The sequence below is a fragment of the Daucus carota genome, chromosome 3, assembly GCF_001625215.2.
Source record: "Daucus carota subsp. sativus chromosome 3, DH1 v3.0, whole genome shotgun sequence".
NCBI lineage: Eukaryota > Viridiplantae > Streptophyta > Magnoliopsida > Apiales > Apiaceae > Daucus > Daucus carota.
Window position 1 is genome coordinate 7817570 of NC_030383.2, and position 17851 is coordinate 7835420.

Genomic DNA, 17851 nt, shown 5'->3' on the forward strand with positions numbered 1-17851 from the left:
TTAATACGATGAAGTTTTTATATTTAATACTACTACGAAATGAAAGATATTAACGATCAAAAATGAGTGTTGGCAAACGTGAAAAGTACAAACAGGAAAAGTATTTAGAGACGGAGGGAGTATATAGTATCTGTTTTGACTATTGCAAATTAACATGCTATCGAAGTTAAAAAGACAAAAAATATTATTTTATTAGAAAATATATATAATCCCCTTCCATATCTATTTTCAGACTTTTAAAATAATTAATAAATTTTTTTAATTAATGATCAAAATTTGGTCAAATTAACCCATTAATGTTCAAAACAGGACACATAATATAGAGGGAATATGAAAATTGAGTTTTTTTTTAATTATAACACAGTCCTAATTTAATTTCGATTGGATTATTTAGGGCGAGATTTGTAAAATAGTTAACCTAATTTCTTTTGAAACTCATTTCGCTATTTTAACTTATAACTTATAAGTTGTTAACTTCAAAAGGGGTAGGAATAAAAAGCTAATATTCTCGATTTTTAATAAATACTATTAGTTTAGTCACGACTAAAATGAGTTCTTATATGTGCAGCACAAAAAATTGTTAGATGAATTATTTTTCAATCTTACTCGGATGCATCATAAATATTCAAAAAAAGCATGTTATACAAATCCTCCCTGACAGTTATTTTAATAAATTTTTGTACATAAATTAAATAAAACGTTTTAGCATAATTTTTTCATATATAATGTTAAATAAAATTATTTTACCGTGAAAAATGTCTTATAAAAATTTGTATGACAGAAGTCACAAAACACAATCTATGTATTTACTTAAAAAGTATTTGTTATTTTAAGTTTTTTCTTTTTACTAATCACACACATCCTTCCCTAAACATTTATAGACTTAGCATGCTTGATAAAGGATGGACTCATATTTTCTTTACGAGAATCAAAATTTGCATCACTTTAATAAAATGGAAATATTAATACTTTGTCAAACAAAAAATTATTTAATGTGATGTCGGTATTTATCGTGTACTTAAAATGTTGTGTTATGAAAAATAATATATATGTATATTTCTAAATTTTCCTTTATAAAATAAAATATAAATGATTTTTAAAATATATGCAGTGTTACAAAAATCGGGAATCGGATTTAATCGGCTGAGCTACGGGATTAATCGGAATTCGGGGATTAATCGGAATGAAAATCAGATCTATTTTAATATTAAAATATTGTTTAATATTTAGTTATTATTATATTAGCTATTTAGTAACTTATATATTTACTATATTCATAAATTCAATAATTATTCATATTCAAAGTAATATAATATTTTAATTTTAATAATTTATCATATATATTTTGATTAAAAATATATATAAAAATTAATCGGATTTGAAAAATCGAATCGATAAAACATTAAATATATGTATTAACTATTAAAGAGCAGTAAAAGTGATCAAATCAGAAGAACCCAAAATTAGGAAACGGCTATATATGCAAACAAAATCTTCAATAATTTTTACATAGCACGTTCAGCCCCGTTTCCGGCATGAATCGTCTCCATATTTCTCTTGCAATCTTGTGCACTTTAACACTCAATGCAATTGTTATCCATGCCGAGTCAACTCAGTTAACTCAATCACCGCCACCATTTTCATGTGATTCCTCTAACCCATCTACAAAATCATACCACTTCTGTGATACTTCACTATCAATTTCCCAACGAGTTGACGACTTGGTGACTCGGTTAACTCTCGACGAGAAAATCTCACAACTGGTTAACTCAGCAGCGGCGATTCCTCGACTCGGCGTCGCCGCTTATGAGTGGTGGTCGGAAGGTTTACATGGAATATCACGTCATGGAAGAGGTGTTCGGTTTAACGGAACGGTTAGGTCAGCAACTATGTTTCCTCAGATTATTCTTACTGCTGCCAGTTTCGACTCGTTACTTTGGTATCGCATTGCCCAGGTGAGTTTTGAACCGAGTTGACTCAGGTTTTTTGAATCTGATTTTCTGTAACTTTTTAGCATTTTAATGAAGTTATTTTAATGAAGATTATATGGAAGTATATTTATGTACTAAATGTTACGTAAATTATGATAAAAGAATGGTAGTGTTAAGAAATGACAATAAATTATTACTCAAACTAGAAACTTTATTAGGATATGTTATGTTACAACCAAGAATTTACCAATTTCTATATTTGTTATTTTTGTTAAAATATTCTCCAATATCCCAAGAAAAAAAATCATATTACAAAGTTTAAAATGTTAATAAAAATTATTATTTTTCAAATTATTATCTAAAACATCAAATTATAGAACAAAATTGAGGATATTCATAAAAATATGGTAGTTTGATATATGAATATTTGACATGATATTTTTTCATACAAAAAGTGTCTGTTCTTATATTTGGCCCATCGGGGCTTATAAAAATAAGATTTAAGAGTATGTTGTAGATGTTATAACTATTCATATTATATAGATATATAGACATGGATAAAGAGTTATGAGTAACTTGGTAAAATTAGAACGGTTTTTCTGCTGTGTGCCCATGGGCACATGCTAAGCACCAACTCTCATGAAAATGGTCCGTCGGTTGCATGCAAGTTAAATAAAGGAAGGGTCTTTGTAGTGTGCACACGCTAATTTTTAATTAGCAGCTGCGGGATTTTGATTGGTAAGATATTTGTATATGCAGGAGATATCATTATTAATAAGATGAGAATCAATAGAAATTCACCACTCAAGTAAAATGTAGTTGTTAGTGTGTGCCCGTGGACACACACTAGAAAATCCGATAAAGAAATAGTGAATGTTACTTTATAGTGCTGACTGCTGATTATAATGGCAGGCAATTGGAAGAGAAGCAAGGGCTATATACAACGTGGGACAAGCCAAGGGATTGACATTTTGGGCACCAAATATTAATATTTTCCGCGATCCACGATGGGGGAGAGGTCAAGAAACACCTGGGGAAGATCCATTAGTTTCAGGAAAGTATGCAGTCTCATTTGTAAGAGGAATCCAAGGTGACAGTTTTGAGGGCGGATATCTAAAAGACGGTCATCTGCAGATTTCAGCTTGCTGCAAACACTTTACTGCCTATGATCTAGATAACTGGACCACTTTTAATCGTTATGCGTTTAATGCTCATGTAAGCTCGATACGTAGATCTATTGTCTTGGTCCCCCATTCTGTGGTGTTTAAATAGTTTCATTGTCTTGTTTTCTTTTAAATATAGGTTACCCTACAAGATTTGGCTGATTCATATCAGCCACCTTTCCAGAGCTGTGTAGAACAAGGGCAAGCCAGCGGGATAATGTGTGCCTATAACCAAGTTAATGGAGTCCCAAACTGTGCTGACTACAATCTTTTGACAAAGACTGCTCGTGGACTGTGGGGGTTCCAAGGGTATTATTTAAGTAACTGTGTTAATTTGATTGGAACTTGTTTGTGTTGGTAACAGTTAAACATAAGGTATTTTCCTTTCTTCAGATATATTGCCTCGGATTGTGATGGAGTTGCTACAATTTATGATCCTCAAAGATATGCTGCATTGCCTGAGGACGCAGTGGCAGATGTTCTCAAAGCTGGTTTGGTTTAGTTGATTATGTTTCTTGCATAATATACATTGTTCATTCAACATTGAGTCTGATCTGATATGTTGACATCATTTTACTTTCTTATTACCTCTTTCTACTTCCTAGGATGCTCTTAGATCCTAATTCCTTTTCACTGAAATTTCAAGTCCAATTTAATGATAAAAAAAATACCTTGATTGGCCTATTAAAACATGCTAATATAGTAGTGCTTTAAATATCTATTTATATTCTCTTTTGTGACAGGCATGGATGTCAATTGTGGTTCTCACTTGAAGAAATACACTAAATCAGCAATACAACAGAAAAAGATCAATGAATCAGATGTCGACACTGCTCTTCGCAATCTCTTCTCTGTCCAGATGAGGTTAGGATTTTATAATGGAGACCCAAGAAAGCAGTCTTTAGGTAAGATTGGTCCAGACCAGGTATGTTCCAATGAGAACCTGCAGTTAGCCCTTGAAGCTGCAAGAAGCGGCATAGTTCTTTTGAAGAATTCTGCAAGTTTTCTCCCACTTTCAAAGACAAAAATATCGTCACTGGCTCTTATTGGACCTAGTGCCAACAGTACAGAAGTCTTTCTTGCCAACTATGAAGGGCCTCCATGCAAAAATATCACACTCCTCCAAGCATTTCAGAGTTACGTGAAGAGCACAGCTTATAACCAAGGGTGTGATTATGTAAATTGTACTAGTGTTATGCTCTCTGAAACAATGAAGTTAGCAAGCAGTTCGGATTATGTTGTGCTTGTTATGGGGCTAGATCAGAGTCAAGAAAGAGAGAAACATGATCGAGTGGATTTGGTGCTCCCAGGACAGCAGCAATATCTCATTACAAATGTTGCAAAGGTTTCAAAGAAGCCAGTTGTCTTGGTGGTGTTGTCTGGAGGTCCTGTTGACATTTCTTTTGCCCGAGATGACCCAAACATTGCAAGCATATTGTGGGCCGGTTATCCAGGTGAAGCTGGAGGAACTGCACTGGCAGAAATAATCTTCGGTGACCATAACCCAGGTAAAGTAAATTTATAGTCCTACATACCAAACTGCCTGTACTGATATGTTCTATAATGTGAGACATGTGCAATCTAGCCCTTTTTTAGTACTCAAGGAGTACAACCGAATACTTTTGAATTTCTGCAGTAGTGTCATCTGGTTTTTTAATCACATTTTGAAGAAAGTAGTGCAAGTGTGAATATTAATACTGCAACTGAGTCATGGGTGTATTTATGCAGATACAGTTACCACCTGTTGTTCTACTGACTGATAATTAAAATGTGCACTTGATGTCTTGCAGGCGGAAAGTTACCTGTCACTTGGTATCCAAAAGATTTCGTCAGAGTACCAATGACAGACATGAGAATGCGGCCTGATCAATCAACAGGGTATCCAGGGAGAACATACCGATTCTACAGTGGACCAAAAGTTTACGAATTTGGTTATGGTCTTAGCTATTCAAATTATAGTTACAAGTTCACTTCAGTATCCCCAAAGACAGTCTCTCTAACTCAATTATCTAACACACTGATTCTCAAAGATTCCAACTCAGACCCTTACGTGCCAGTATCAAAGATAAGCAACGACGCATGTGATAAAGCACAATTCCGAGCTATTGTAAAAGTTCAAAACAATGGACAGATGCAGGGTAAGCACCCAGTTTTGCTATTTCTTAAAACATTGGAAGTTAAAAACGGGGATCCAATCAAGCAGTTGATTGGATTTCAGAGTGTGGATTTGCGTGCTGGTGAAAAAGCTCAAGTGGAGTTTGTATTGAACCCTTGTGAGCACCTTAGCAAAGCTACCAGCGACGGTTTGATGATAATTGAAGCAGCATCTTACAACCTCATTGTAGGAGATAAAGAGTATCCATTTAAGGTTGTAATATAATGAACCTGTGGAATGCTCCTTTAAATTTTAAGGTCAGTGAATCGTGCCGATTTTATACTGAGCTCAGTAGCATTTCCGGGAAATCATGATGAATGTTTATATGTTAATCATGAAATTAAAATAGCATCTGCTTGCAGAAAAATTAAGGAAATTAATATTGTGGATTTGCGAACTTGATATTAGAATTCGAATTTATGTTATTTTCTAGCACTCCAGGAATTAAATTCAAAAATCGAATTAGATCTCAAAGGCAATATTTCTCAGTGCTTGATGTGCATCTGGAAAGCAAACGTTTGAATTTACGATTCTGTCATCCAAACGCAACAAAAGTTTATATCTATTAGGTAAGGCTAAGAAAATGATTCTCACGAAACAAGCTAATTCGTTATCTATCAATTTTGCCTTCTTTAGGTAGAAGTAGCCTTTACTCGTTAGATGGATTGCCTATCTCATCAGTCATCAGATATATAACTGATTTAGCATTACATATTCTTTATTTGTTAAAGTAAAACCTAACATTATAAACATTAACTAGTAATTGATGTTGTATATGTAACGTTTAAGTTATAACTTTGTTGAGGAATGGGTTAATTATCAAGTTGGTCACTGAAGTGGGATTAATGTATCAAGTTGGTCACTGAACTCAAAACGGTATCAAGATGGTCACTGAAGTGGCTATATATATCAAACAGGTACCTTGAAATATAAGTTCAAGCAGTAAAAATATTATTTATAAAATTTTACACATTATTTTTAAATGTCACCACAACCAACTAAAAGGTTATGACTTCTAGTATTTAAAATAAAATATTTATATTTTATCAAGTTTATTTATTATTTATAGTTTATTATATACTTATTTTCTTTGTTTTAGTTAAAAATAAATAATAAATAAATTTGATAAAATCTAAATATATTATCATAAATATTAGAAGTCGTAACCTTTTAGTTGGTTTGGGTAACATTTAAAAATAATGTGTAAAACTTTATAAATAATATTTTCAGTGCTTGAACTTATATTTCAAGGTACCTGTTTGATATTTATGGTCACTTCAGTGACCATCTTGATACCGTTTTGAGTTCAGTGACCAATTTGATACATTAAGCCCACTTCAGTGACTAACTTGATAATTAACCCGTTGAGAATTGATTTTACATATGAAAACGTTTATTTTAACTTTGTCAGGACATATTTAGATCGGATTTTGCAGTTTCTGCCGTACACATGACATGAGCGTGGCTAAGGTCACTTATTTTGGCTTTTTATTTCATATTGTAGGGTGGATCTCGAAAGATATAAAAAAGGGATCTTTTTAAAAATACCCATCTGTAAAATTATTTTTTAAAAAATACTACCATCTTTTTCATTGTTTTTAAAAATACTTTTTCATAATTTTTTTTTTCAAAAATACGATTTGCAACTTTTGCAACCTCATTTGCAACTTGGGCGGCGCAGCCGTAAAAGTTGCAAATGAGGTTGCAAAAGTTGCAAATAAAAATGGAAAGTTGCAACTGTTGCAACTGCAATTGCAACTAGTTCAACTGAAAACTGTAAGTTGCAAAAGTTGCAAATGAGGTTGCAAATGAAGTTGCAACTGCAGTTGCAACTTTTGCAACTGCAGTTGCAACTTCATTTGCAACCTCAGTTGCAACTAAATGCAACTGAAAACTATATATAGTTGTAAATGAGGTTGCAAAAGTTGCAAATGAGGTTGCAACTGCAGTTGCAACTTTTGCAACCTCAGTTGCAACTTTTGCAACCTCAGTTGCAACTAAATGCAACTGAAAACTGTAAGTAACAACAGATGTATGGTGTGCCCCTGGCGGGGCCATTAGTTTATAATAGAATCAACTGAATGCAACCATATGCAACTGAATACAACCATATGCAACCATATATGCAATTACAAATCCTGATTTCAAGTTCCAGTTTTCAAATGTCATTTTCGACCTCATTTTCGGAATATATATATATATATATATTCGATTCCGAAAATGAGGTCGAAAATGACATTTGAAAACTGGAACTTGAAATCAGGTTGCAACACGGCTGGCGTCGCCTGTAGTTGCAAATGAGGTTGCAAAAGTTGCAAACAGTATTTTCGAAAAAAAAAATTTATGAAAAAGTATTTTTAAAAATAATTCTGGAAGGTAGTATTTTTGAAAACAATAAAAGAAAAGGTAGGTAGTTTTGTAGATTTCCCTATAAAAAATCTCCCTCCAAGTCTTAATACGTCTTTTAATTCCAAACCTCATTTTCGATCATAGTAAAATTTTGTTCGATTTATTATAATAAAATTGTTTTGAATATTAGAAGTATCGAGATTTAGTTCGAGACAAACTGTGTTAGGGAAGAAATAGGTGGAAGTTTCTTGTTTTGGCAAAGTTGAGAGTGAAGGATGAGGACTCGTGTGTGCTGAAAACAAAGCTAGAGTCCACTTTGGCTTGGCCTGGAGAATATTAATGCTCTATATAATTATGGGTTTGTCTAGTGTGTGCCCATGGGCACACATTATACACTAAAATTGATGGTTTTGGTGGATTTTGATTGGTGGACTTGATGTAAATGCAGGGGGGCCATCCTTACTTATGATTAGGTGACCAATATTTCAACTTACAAGCATGGTGTAATAATTTCCTATAAATACCTGCTATCTGGTGGAGTTGTAGCTAACAATTATGGCCACTGCCAAGGCAATTCTCACAGCACTTTTGCTGTCTCTGTTTGTTCTGCAGTTTGTTCAGGCTCATGAGATAATGGTATCGCAAACACTGAAGCCCTTGGTTACTTTGATTTTTCTGTTTCTTTTGAGTGTTTTTAATGTTGTCTGTTTGTTCTTCCTTTTGTAGACGAATGTTGATGGTGGCAGGCGTTCGCTTCTCCAGAAAATAGGTTTGATTTGATGCACGCACGCTTCAAATATGAAGCAAACGAATTTGTTAAGTGATACTGATGCCAATTGATTAATGCAGATTGTCAAGGGAAATGCGCGTACAGATGCCACTTATCATCGAGGCCAAATTTGTGCAATAGAGCGTGTGGAACATGCTGTGCGCGCTGTAACTGTGTTCCTCCGGGCACTGCTGGGAATGAGGATGTCTGCCCATGTTATGCTCATCTGACTACTCATGGTGGCAGACACAAGTGCCCTTGATTCAGATAAACATATGAATAAAACTATCTTATAAGCTGTACAAGGAAGTGGAAGCTTCCCATGAATATGAGTATCTTAGCGTTTATGTAGTACAATAATGCTTCAGTTCTTGGTGGTGGAAGATCATATGTTCTGTCAACTTAAATTGATGCTAAACCCTAAAGAATGCTTTCGTGTTTCATCAGATCTTCGATCTGCTCATGCTTTTGTTAAAAATGATCACAACGACCAATTCCAACGTCCTTGTTTGCTGTTGCAGAGCCAAACAACATTTTTCTTCAGTATTGTGCTTGATATTTGCCAGTAGGACTTCGATCTTAATTATAGACTCAATATCAATTTCAAAGATACGATGACAATGAGAGGCGAGTTGAGCAGGTATATTTACATCAAGTAATTCAAGTTAAAAAGTGTGCAGCAAGAACATGAAAAAGTAAAAGATATTTCCTACTCTTGTATACATACCAGTTAATCTGCAGATACATCTAATCAACAATCAAGCAGCTAACTATGTGTAGCTACCTAATCATATACAATCCTACGTTTAAGTTATATTAACGTTTTTCCTATAGTTACTGAGATGGTAACAGACACTTTTGATTCTTCAAAAGAAATCCAGTCATACAACTCCTGCTGGAAGCCGTAACACATGCTGACCCGATATGATGCTGCAGACAGAAGAACAAATTCTTTGAATATACTCTGGCAGAACTTGTTTCAAACAACATGAAGAACGATTCTGGGAAAACCAAAACATAAATGATCATCAACAGGGGAAAAGCTTAAAACTGACCTTTTGACATAATAATAGCAGAAATCTGCCAGGATAAATGTTTGGACAATTTCTGAGAAAATGACCATACCAGGCCACAAACCATGACCTAAGGCTGTTAACATCCGTCCCCTTGTTTCGAGTACCTGAATGTGACATGGACAATCGTTCTTAGTGATATATTGTTTGATAGAAAATAATTTTTGTAAAAAAAATAGCATTATATATTATACCTGGAGAATCCAATGTGCACAGGTAAGGAACCTTGCAACTCCTAGAGCGAATACATAATGTGATGTGAACGGTTCAACAACCTATAATAGAGCTCCAGTATAAGTTCACAAGGCTTTATATGAAGAGTTTTAGAAGAAGATAATTTTCATTTATTATGAATCAACCTGAGTGTTCTGTATGACATGCAGCTGAGGTAGTACTGAAACAGCTTCCAAGTAAACAGCAAAGGCCCAACAAATCCTGTCAAACAGATGATGTGGTGTCGATGGATGAATCACGAGGGATATTACAGCACATATCAGCACCTACATTTGAATCATAACAATGAGTAAGGTGGACGATACCACAAATGGTCATAGTTGTTTGTCATAATTAAGAATGCCACAGTTTCACGCTTAGAGGAAATTTGATACGACTGCAACTACAAAAGGATAATGCTACCTTACCATATAATAATGCGGAAAGGTGTCTTTTTCAATCATAGCAGTTGAGTTCAACACATAGCGTATCATATATATAACCCAAGCGGTTGCTGCTAATGTAGCAAGATCAAGTAACGTGTGTATGTCGTATTCCATAACAAAGCTGCAGTATAGTCTTGTGCTTAAGAAGGTAGCTGTGAGTTCCTGTGATTTTAGAGAAAGACCTGTCAAAATATAAGGGAGCACAGCTAAGAAGACATACCAATTAAACAAAACAACTCACAAGTAGAAGGTATTCATTTCTTGCCCCATCAATCTCAAAGTCACTTGCACATTCTTATATTAAGGAAGTTCTAAGTCTCTTATACCAACCTCTTGTTACAGAGATATGAGTTGATATCTACTATGTTACTGTTCTTCAAATCATAAGATCAAATTAGGTTGAATTTATTGATCTGAAATCAAAAGGCCCTTGACTCAAACTTAGTAATTTAGAGAAACAAACTCCGCGATCTCATTCTCCCATCCCAAAGAACTAATAACAGAAACACATACTATAAGAACATTGATTAAGATAAATATCAGCAACTGCATTCAAGAATCAGCCTGGTGATAAATGTATATCCTCGATACTAAAAAGAACTCAATATCATCATCATATTCCAAATTCAAAAGAAAATTTATATGCATGTGATCAAAGAGACAGAAAAAGAGGTTAGCAACAAAAAACAAAGAGACAGAAAAAGACCAGAGCAATTGTCCTTGTCTCCGGTGGAGAGCTTGTAAATGAGGACAGCAATACCCATGGCATGGACAGACTCCGCGGCAATGAAAAGGTTGTTGCGCTCGTCTACCATCACCTTTATAATAAGGAGAGCCGACATGAACGCGAAGATGGCTATGAAAGCCTTCACTTCCGAGGGTTGCTGCATTATCCATGTTGATGCTGCATGAATCGGCTTCTTGGCTCCCTTCATTTTATTTCTTGTTAAAACTCTAACTCTAAAACAACAATGTTAGTGTAATCTAATTTTTAGGTGGGCGTTTTATGTGGAAGATAGATCATTCAAATTATTAGTGGTGCACATTCTAACAAATTCTTGAAGGATGGTTATTAAGCTTCTTGATTTCACGGACTTAACAAATTGGAGTGGCTTACCTCAAATGTTACCATATTTCAGTTAATTAATCCATGCCTGTTACAGAATTGTTTTCATTTCTAATTAATTTTTTTTAATTTAAAATGAGAACAATTCGGATGGTTTAATATCAGACTTTGCAATGGTTGCGAGTAATAAGCCAAAATTTTAATTTTTTAATTGGCCAACTTGCAAATATTCAGTAGTAAATTTTACAGAAGAGAGAAATGGATTACAAAAACTATCAACTTTGTATTAACATAATAAAAATCACTCAGCAATTAATTCAAACCCAAGAAGCAGATCTTTTCATCCCAGTCTGCATTTGTTTATCTTCTTCAATGGAAATCATTCCCAGATGAGATGGATCCTCAAGCATCATTTTGGCCACCAAGTAGCCAGCAATAGACCAAGTCTGGTACTTGCGAGCCTGCTTCCCCACATACCGGCCATGCTTTCCATCATAGTATTCAGGCCAATGATCCTTCATCAAACGACTCTCCGCTAGTTCTATGGCACGTCTTGCCATCTGGGGTCGCCCCGTCTTGATACATGCAGCGGTCAGCAGCCACAGAAGCACTGCATTTGCATAACTAGAAATGTTACATCACCTGTTTCATTTTTCCATTTTTGACAGATAATTTTAAAGGCATGACAGAGCCAATGAGAGAAAGAGATTCTGAGGCATTAAGGTATGGCTTAATTGTCATCACAGGCCCATTGGTCATTATTCTACAAGTTTAACAAGAAAGCTCACCTGGCCATGATCCTCCATTGTGATAGCTCCAGCTAGTGTTCTTTGTATCGCAGCCTGTAACTATCCGCCATTCATGGCTTTCCATTGCAGGATAACAAATCTTCAACGGCATTTCTCCAACAAGCTCCCCCCAGCGTGCTTCAATAAGATCCATTATTGCTGAGGCTTGCTCAGGAGTAGCCATAGACGACAAGATTGCTACACAGTTTCCCAAGCAAAACCAGCGGAAGTCCATTCTTGCTGGACTCACATTTCCAATGAAGTAACCTCCACGACATGGCATGAAATCAAACACCCATTCTGGAAGGGAGTCAGGCATCACATTGAACTTGTTAACTGCTGTATGAGAATATTCTTCTGTCCTGTAACGATATATGTCGTTCAGCTGTTTCAAGTCTAGCCAGAAATAATTGCGCATGTGATAACTCAAAGCGTTGAGGCGTGTTCTTATACGGTCTGCCAACTCTTTTCCCTCGTCATCGTTCTTTAGTAGAAGCAAAGCACACCTTAATGCCATAAAGAATAATGCTTGTATCTCAATGGGATAGCCATAAACACCCTGAATCAAATTACCACGGAACAAAGATATGCTATTAAAATTTAGCTCATTATCGAGGCATATAACAGAAATTCTCAGAACAATACACGCTTCTTCCTATTTATGATCTAAAGTAGTTAATTAAACTAAGTTTCATTTGCTTCAAGAAAATGCATAGTATAATAAGTAAATTGCTAATTAATAGGAACAGAATCAGTTTGATAGTAAGCATACTAAAAACACTATACATAGAAGAATTTATATAAGACTAACCATTCTTCGGTCAACCATGGAGCATCCATCAGCACAAAGAAGGGTTGGAAAAGTATCAAAGCCTTCAGAAAGGCATAAATCCAGGATAAGGCGCATACCCTGTTGAAATTCAGGCAGTTCCGCCAGAGAATTGTCCCCTGTGGACTTTGTATAAGCACGAAGTAATATGATCCACCAGAAACCAGAGTCCACAGGAGCCACTCTTCCTATAGCACTTTCACCAAAATCTGCAATGATAGTTTCAGAATTCCGAACAGGGTCATGAAGCACTTTAAAGCTTGCTGGCATCACTCCTTCACCTAGCTTGAATCTGTCTACCCTCTTCTCCCATGATTGCAGGCGCAGGGTTTTTAAAAGAAAGTTCTTGACTACATCAGGCTCTCCATTCATCAAAAAGGCCAAGGCACTTGGAATAAAGTCCCTCAAGAAAACCTATAAAAGAGGCAAGTGCAATCACAATTGCAGGCAAGGTGAATTTCACAAGTAAACAAAAAAAAACAAAATTTTACCTGGTCGTAGTTAAGTTCTTCAGAAGAATGATCCAGTGCAGCAATTGTCCCAACAGGATTTCCACGAAAATGCACTAATGAACGCCTCAGCGCCTCCCATGCTTCTCCCACCATGGGGTGAGTCTCGTAGCCGCAGGCAGATCTAGGACTACCAGTCCATCTTCCAGGAGAATACGTAGTGTCTAGAAAATCAAAGATATGAGATATGCGCGGTGGTGACAGGGTAGTTGATAATTCACTAAAGGATCTCTCATCAAAAGACCGGTTCCTCTCTATGTTGACAGGCCGAGGTCTGTTCATCATTCTTAACAAATCAGAGTCCTCCGTTTCGAGTGAGGAGGTTCTGGTCTCGAGGCGTTTCACATTGCCGTTTTGTGCTTTCTCCTTTGATGTCGGACACATATTTGCCAAGAACTAGAAGCTGTTTTAGAATCTGTGGTTAAGTAAAACAAGTCATAAACACACAGTGTTCAAAAGTAACATTTTGTTCAACTTGTTGCCACAGATTAGTTGCGCTCATAGAACGGAAAATCTGAAATAGATTGATACCAATGATACATGCTTTAAACTGATAGAGTTCATGCAACAAACAAGGCAATGATTTTACTTTAGTATTCATTGCTCATTAGGCACAAGAACCTGACATTCATACGGAAAAAACGACTATTATTTTGGGACAGACCGATTTTGTAAAAAGCTTTGTAGAAAAGGACAAAAGGTGAATACTACTCCCTCCGTCCCAAAAAGAGTGAGCTGGTTTGACTTTCACGGAGATTAAGAAAAATGTAGTAAGTTTAGTTGAAAAGTGGGTAAAGTGGTGGGACCTACCAATATTTAATAATAGATTTGAGATAGTGGAGGAAGATAGTGGGTGTAATAGTGTTTATATTATTATAGAAAAGAGATAGTGAAAGAAAGTAGTGGGTGTAATAGTGAAAAGTAGTGTTCAAAAATAGTAAGTATTGTAGGTTCATTCTTTTTGGGACGTCCCAAAAAGGAATAAGGGTCATATAAAATGGGACGGAGGGAGTATGAAATAATTTTAGTTTACATGTCTAGTTCGACCATAGTTTGAACATTACAGTAACATAGAATTTGGAACTGATATATCATATATTACACCAGAATGAAAAGCGGATCGTCAGAAAAAATAAAAAGCGGACCGGTCCAAAACCATTCTGGACATCAAAACAACGAAACAGATGTTAAGGTTTGATTGGGCTGCAGATGGAAACAAAGGCCGTTAGCCCAAACTAGACTCCAGTAATTTCTTCTTGTTTATATTATAGTTTAAAATATTTTATATCAACGCCTTCTTCTAAAATTTTAACTCTGTCTTATTAAAATTTATTTTTCAGCTATATTACTATGTCATTATAAGAAATAATATATATAAAAAAAATTATATAATAAAGTCCCATTTTAGTAGATTTCTGGACTTAACGTTGAAGTGTAGCATAAATTTTAATATGAGTCATTATTGTGATGTACTAATAATCTATTATTCACATTAATCTTAATTTTTTGATGTGAATGTAGGATCTCTTTTAAGAAAAAAATGAACCTACATCTCAGCACTTTTTTCCGTAATATTAATATTGAAAAGAAAAAATTTCATGCTGCGCCAAAATATAACAATGCAACAAAAAATTTATTTTATTTCAAAATCTTTCATTTATTGTGATTCTAGATTGTGAGCTTACAAATGAATATGATTTTAAATCATATTTATTTGTTTCTCAAAATAAATATTACAACCCAACAATCTCAAAATCACATGTCACTTAATCCGTCCATAGCCATTTACGATTATGGACGACGACTCAAAAGAGAAATGTCTTATTAGAATAAAGTTTTTATATTATTTTTTTAATAACTTTTTATAATTTTTAACTAATAATTTTATAGCACAGAGACCTATCTATGATTGTGAATTGTAGGCCATGACCCAAAATAAAATTGTTTTACTAGAATTGAGCTGTTTTATTTTATTTATTAATAATATATACTAATAATTTTTACTCCTCTTTACCGTTATTATTTTGGGATGTCCCTCTCATTTCTTTACGTTACTATAAATAATAAGTTTTTCTCATCATTACAACCACTATCTTCCCCTACTATCTCATATTTAACAATAAAAACTACTATTACACCAACTACTTTCCTCCACTATCTCAAATCAATCTATTATTAAATATGGATAGATCCCACCACTTTAGTTACTTTTCATCTAATTTTACTCATTTTTCATACATTGTCGTGGTCCCGCATCCCTCTTCAATGTAAACAATTGAGGGGGACGGAGGGAGTAACTAATAATTTATGGACGGAGATCTCTTATCACACGACTCCTCGTACTTTGATGTTGCATGGCACGTTATATGTCACAAATTTCTCCTCGAAACAAATAAGTCTGGAAAGACATGTGATGTGACTATACATTATTAATTGTGATTCGACCACGTACAACACAGCCTCGCATACTACTCTGTAATCTCTCATCAACACAACCTCTCACATAACCACCACATTGATGTTCATGAAACTTAACACTACCCTCTTGAACAGTCACATTCTAAAAATTGGAACAACCCAACCTAACTCATTTTGAAACAAAACTCGAACATAGGCTAGCTTAGCCAATGAATCTCCAAATTTCAGCTTTGTCCCCTTAATTTTGATTGTGAAAGTAGAAAATTTTCATGTAAGAACAAATGATATACTTGTAGAGAATATAGGCCATATTGTTGCCCAAACTTTATTCAATCCCTCTCCTCTCAAAGAGTCAAACTGCTTCAGTAATATATCCAAAGGCAGAAAATACTACAAATTACTAACATATAAACCAAAAAAAAAAAAAAGCCGAAATTAATATATCACACGGGTCTTAGTTTAGCCAAAAAAAAAAAGTCGGAACTAATATATCACACGGGTCTCAGTTTCGTGACTAGAATATTACCAGATATTCATGAACTAAATATGTACACAATACACATCAAAATATACCGTTACTTCAAGCTATTTCATATATAATCAAGCAATCCAACATATACAAATAAGAAAACAATTACCGGAATCAGAAACATACCTCTTGAAACTGATCAAACAGTTGAATGAATGAATGAATGAAAGAAAAGAAGCTTGTAGTAAGGGAGGTTATATATAAGCAATGCGGAATCAACCGGCAAGTGAAGTCAAATGACCGGCAACTAATATAACCAATGTAAAGAAAAGCAAAGGTGACCGGCAACTAATATAATCTTGGGAGATCAGACGATTGTTTTGGAAAAATCTCCCAGAAACTTGTCCTTTTTAACGTTATTAAAATAATCTCGACTAGATTAGCAAGAGTAGGGTTGTAATAAAGGAGGCGAGCGATCTTAGCTAGAGTGTGCTTATTGTATTTGCTTATCAGCAGTACCTAGTTTATTCTTTATTCTCCGTTTTACTCTGCATATCCATCTCTTTTTCGACTTATTCTTTTTAACATTTTCATTCATCTAACGTGCACCAATACATCATCTTTATATAATTTACTCTGTTATATTATTAAACTAGCATTTCTTACGTACGCATACGTTGGTTTAGTTTGTTTGATGTAATGAATAAAATATAAAACTTTATCTGCGGAGGAGAGAAATAACAACGGCAGGAGTATATAAACCGCAAGGTTCCTATACAGGATGAGTTATCAGAGCTCAGAGGACGGCGACATGCATGTGAATCTTAGCATCGTTTAAAGCGATTTCTTCCGGATCTCGATGAACCAATTATTCATAACAAGAGCATATTGAACATATTGGTTAAACTCCGTAAGATATTATGTAAAATTGGTATTAGTTATAACTTAAATATAATATGTTAATAATATTCGATTGTTATAAATAAAATATATCAATTTAATTTGATGTGATAATAAATTATGTGTAATTATATTACGGCTTTCTTACAAGTTTATAGAAATTCGACAAATATAATCATTTTGGCTAAAATTATAAATAAAAATAGATGTGGTTGGAGTGTGCTTTTTAAATAGATTAGCTATATCTATTTATTTTATATGTTAACTCAGTTTTTAACTTAAGAATTGTTAATTATCGGAGATGATCTAATACTATTTATCCCTGGATCATGATATAGTGCAAGTGAGTGAAATGGTAGGGTATTAGTTTCGAACCCCATTGTAAAAATCAAAGACGCTATTGGTTTCATTAAATAATTCACTTCCCTTTTTGCTTTCATTTCCAAAAATAATTCGTGAACACAAACATGAATCAAAATTTTATAATAAGTTGCCTTCTTCTCGATCTATTAAAAACTCTGGTCCGCCACATAATTTTAAGAAACTAAATTCAGTTGGATAAAAACTGTGTCCGTAAAGTTTTCTTTTTTTTTTTTTTCAATCAGCAGCCATGATTTATTTTTAATTTTTTTTAGCTAATCGGCACTTCAGCAGCCATGAAGCATGTATTGCAAATTCGTAACGCTCTATAGTTTAATTTTGATCAGCCTCCTTGATTTTCAGCTGGGGCGGCCCTGCTTGTCTTATGTTCTATTCTTATTATCTTCGAATTG

General features: G+C 34.5%; 4 protein-coding genes across 7 annotated transcripts; 2 read left to right on the top strand and 2 right to left on the bottom strand.

Moving 5' to 3' along the window:
* The first annotated feature begins 1457 nt into the window (after positions 1 to 1457).
* Positions 1458 to 5646, top strand: LOC108215185 (probable beta-D-xylosidase 7). Its single transcript, XM_017387570.2, has 6 exons — positions 1458 to 1955; positions 2844 to 3146; positions 3234 to 3403; positions 3488 to 3585; positions 3838 to 4602; positions 4885 to 5646. The coding sequence occupies exons 1-6, from the start codon at positions 1536 to 1538 to the stop codon at positions 5472 to 5474; spliced, it is 2346 nt and encodes a 781-aa protein (XP_017243059.1). The 5' UTR covers positions 1458 to 1535; the 3' UTR covers positions 5475 to 5646.
* Positions 5647 to 8082: 2436 nt separating this feature from the next.
* LOC108213657 (gibberellin-regulated protein 11) lies at positions 8083 to 8871 on the top strand. Its single transcript, XM_017385459.2, has 3 exons — positions 8083 to 8234; positions 8325 to 8367; positions 8448 to 8871. Exons 1-3 carry the CDS (start codon positions 8154 to 8156, stop codon positions 8627 to 8629), a joined length of 306 nt encoding a protein of 101 aa, XP_017240948.1. The 5' UTR covers positions 8083 to 8153; the 3' UTR covers positions 8630 to 8871.
* Positions 8872 to 8930: 59 nt separating this feature from the next.
* On the bottom strand, positions 8931 to 11034 carry LOC108213789 (uncharacterized). Of its 3 annotated transcripts, none has more exons than XM_017385579.2 (6): positions 10806 to 11034; positions 10082 to 10281; positions 9800 to 9940; positions 9635 to 9715; positions 9423 to 9547; positions 8931 to 9297 (listed from the first exon to the last, which is right to left on the bottom strand). In XM_017385579.2, the coding sequence occupies exons 1-6, from the start codon at positions 11032 to 11034 to the stop codon at positions 9249 to 9251; spliced, it is 825 nt and encodes a 274-aa protein (XP_017241068.1). In that variant the 3' UTR covers positions 8931 to 9248. The 3 variants fall into 3 exon arrangements, with proteins under 3 accessions (XP_017241068.1, XP_063946757.1, XP_063946756.1); XM_064090687.1 differs by having other exon boundaries at positions 8931 to 9329; positions 9419 to 9547; XM_064090686.1 differs by having other exon boundaries at positions 9292 to 9547.
* Positions 11035 to 11349: 315 nt separating this feature from the next.
* LOC108211759 (probable alkaline/neutral invertase D) lies at positions 11350 to 16707 on the bottom strand. Of its 2 annotated transcripts, XM_017383440.2 has the most exons (5): positions 16365 to 16707; positions 13274 to 13706; positions 12765 to 13196; positions 11954 to 12512; positions 11350 to 11775 (listed from the first exon to the last, which is right to left on the bottom strand). In XM_017383440.2, the coding sequence occupies exons 2-5, from the start codon at positions 13673 to 13675 to the stop codon at positions 11483 to 11485; spliced, it is 1686 nt and encodes a 561-aa protein (XP_017238929.1). In that variant the 5' UTR covers positions 13676 to 13706; positions 16365 to 16707; the 3' UTR covers positions 11350 to 11482. The 2 variants fall into 2 exon arrangements, with proteins under 2 accessions (XP_017238929.1, XP_063944617.1); XM_064088547.1 differs by lacking the exon at positions 16365 to 16707 and having other exon boundaries at positions 13274 to 13730.
* Between the last annotated feature and the right edge of the window lie 1144 nt (positions 16708 to 17851).

What these genes read in the sequence shown, in the direction of transcription:
- LOC108215185 (XM_017387570.2), top strand. Translation starts at nt 1,536, where the DNA reads ATGAATCGTCTCCATATTTCTCTTGCAATCTTGTGCACTTTAACACTC. An exon ending in GTTATGCGTTTAATGCTCAT is followed by an intron (nt 3,147 to 3,233) that starts GTAAGCTCGATA and finishes TTTTAAATATAG; the next exon opens with GTTACCCTACAAGATTTGGC. An exon ending in GGACTGTGGGGGTTCCAAGG is followed by an intron (nt 3,404 to 3,487) that starts GTATTATTTAAG and finishes TCCTTTCTTCAG; the next exon opens with ATATATTGCCTCGGATTGTG.
- LOC108213657 (XM_017385459.2), top strand. Translation starts at nt 8,154, where the DNA reads ATGGCCACTGCCAAGGCAATTCTCACAGCACTTTTGCTGTCTCTGTTT. An exon ending in TTCAGGCTCATGAGATAATG is followed by an intron (nt 8,235 to 8,324) that starts GTATCGCAAACA and finishes TTCCTTTTGTAG; the next exon opens with ACGAATGTTGATGGTGGCAG. An exon ending in TTCGCTTCTCCAGAAAATAG is followed by an intron (nt 8,368 to 8,447) that starts GTTTGATTTGAT and finishes TGATTAATGCAG; the next exon opens with ATTGTCAAGGGAAATGCGCG.
- LOC108213789 (XM_064090687.1), bottom strand. Translation starts at nt 11,034, where the DNA reads ATGAAGGGAGCCAAGAAGCCGATTCATGCAGCATCAACATGGATAATG. An exon ending in AGACAAGGACAATTGCTCTG is followed by an intron (nt 10,282 to 10,805) that starts GTCTTTTTCTGT and finishes ATATTTTGACAG; the next exon opens with GTCTTTCTCTAAAATCACAG. An exon ending in GTGCACATTGGATTCTCCAG is followed by an intron (nt 9,548 to 9,634) that starts GTATAATATATA and finishes TGTCACATTCAG; the next exon opens with GTACTCGAAACAAGGGGACG.
- LOC108211759 (XM_017383440.2), bottom strand. Translation starts at nt 13,675, where the DNA reads ATGTGTCCGACATCAAAGGAGAAAGCACAAAACGGCAATGTGAAACGC. An exon ending in AAGAACTTAACTACGACCAG is followed by an intron (nt 13,197 to 13,273) that starts GTAAAATTTTGT and finishes CCTCTTTTATAG; the next exon opens with GTTTTCTTGAGGGACTTTAT. An exon ending in CAATGGAGGATCATGGCCAG is followed by an intron (nt 11,776 to 11,953) that starts GTGAGCTTTCTT and finishes ATGCAAATGCAG; the next exon opens with TGCTTCTGTGGCTGCTGACC.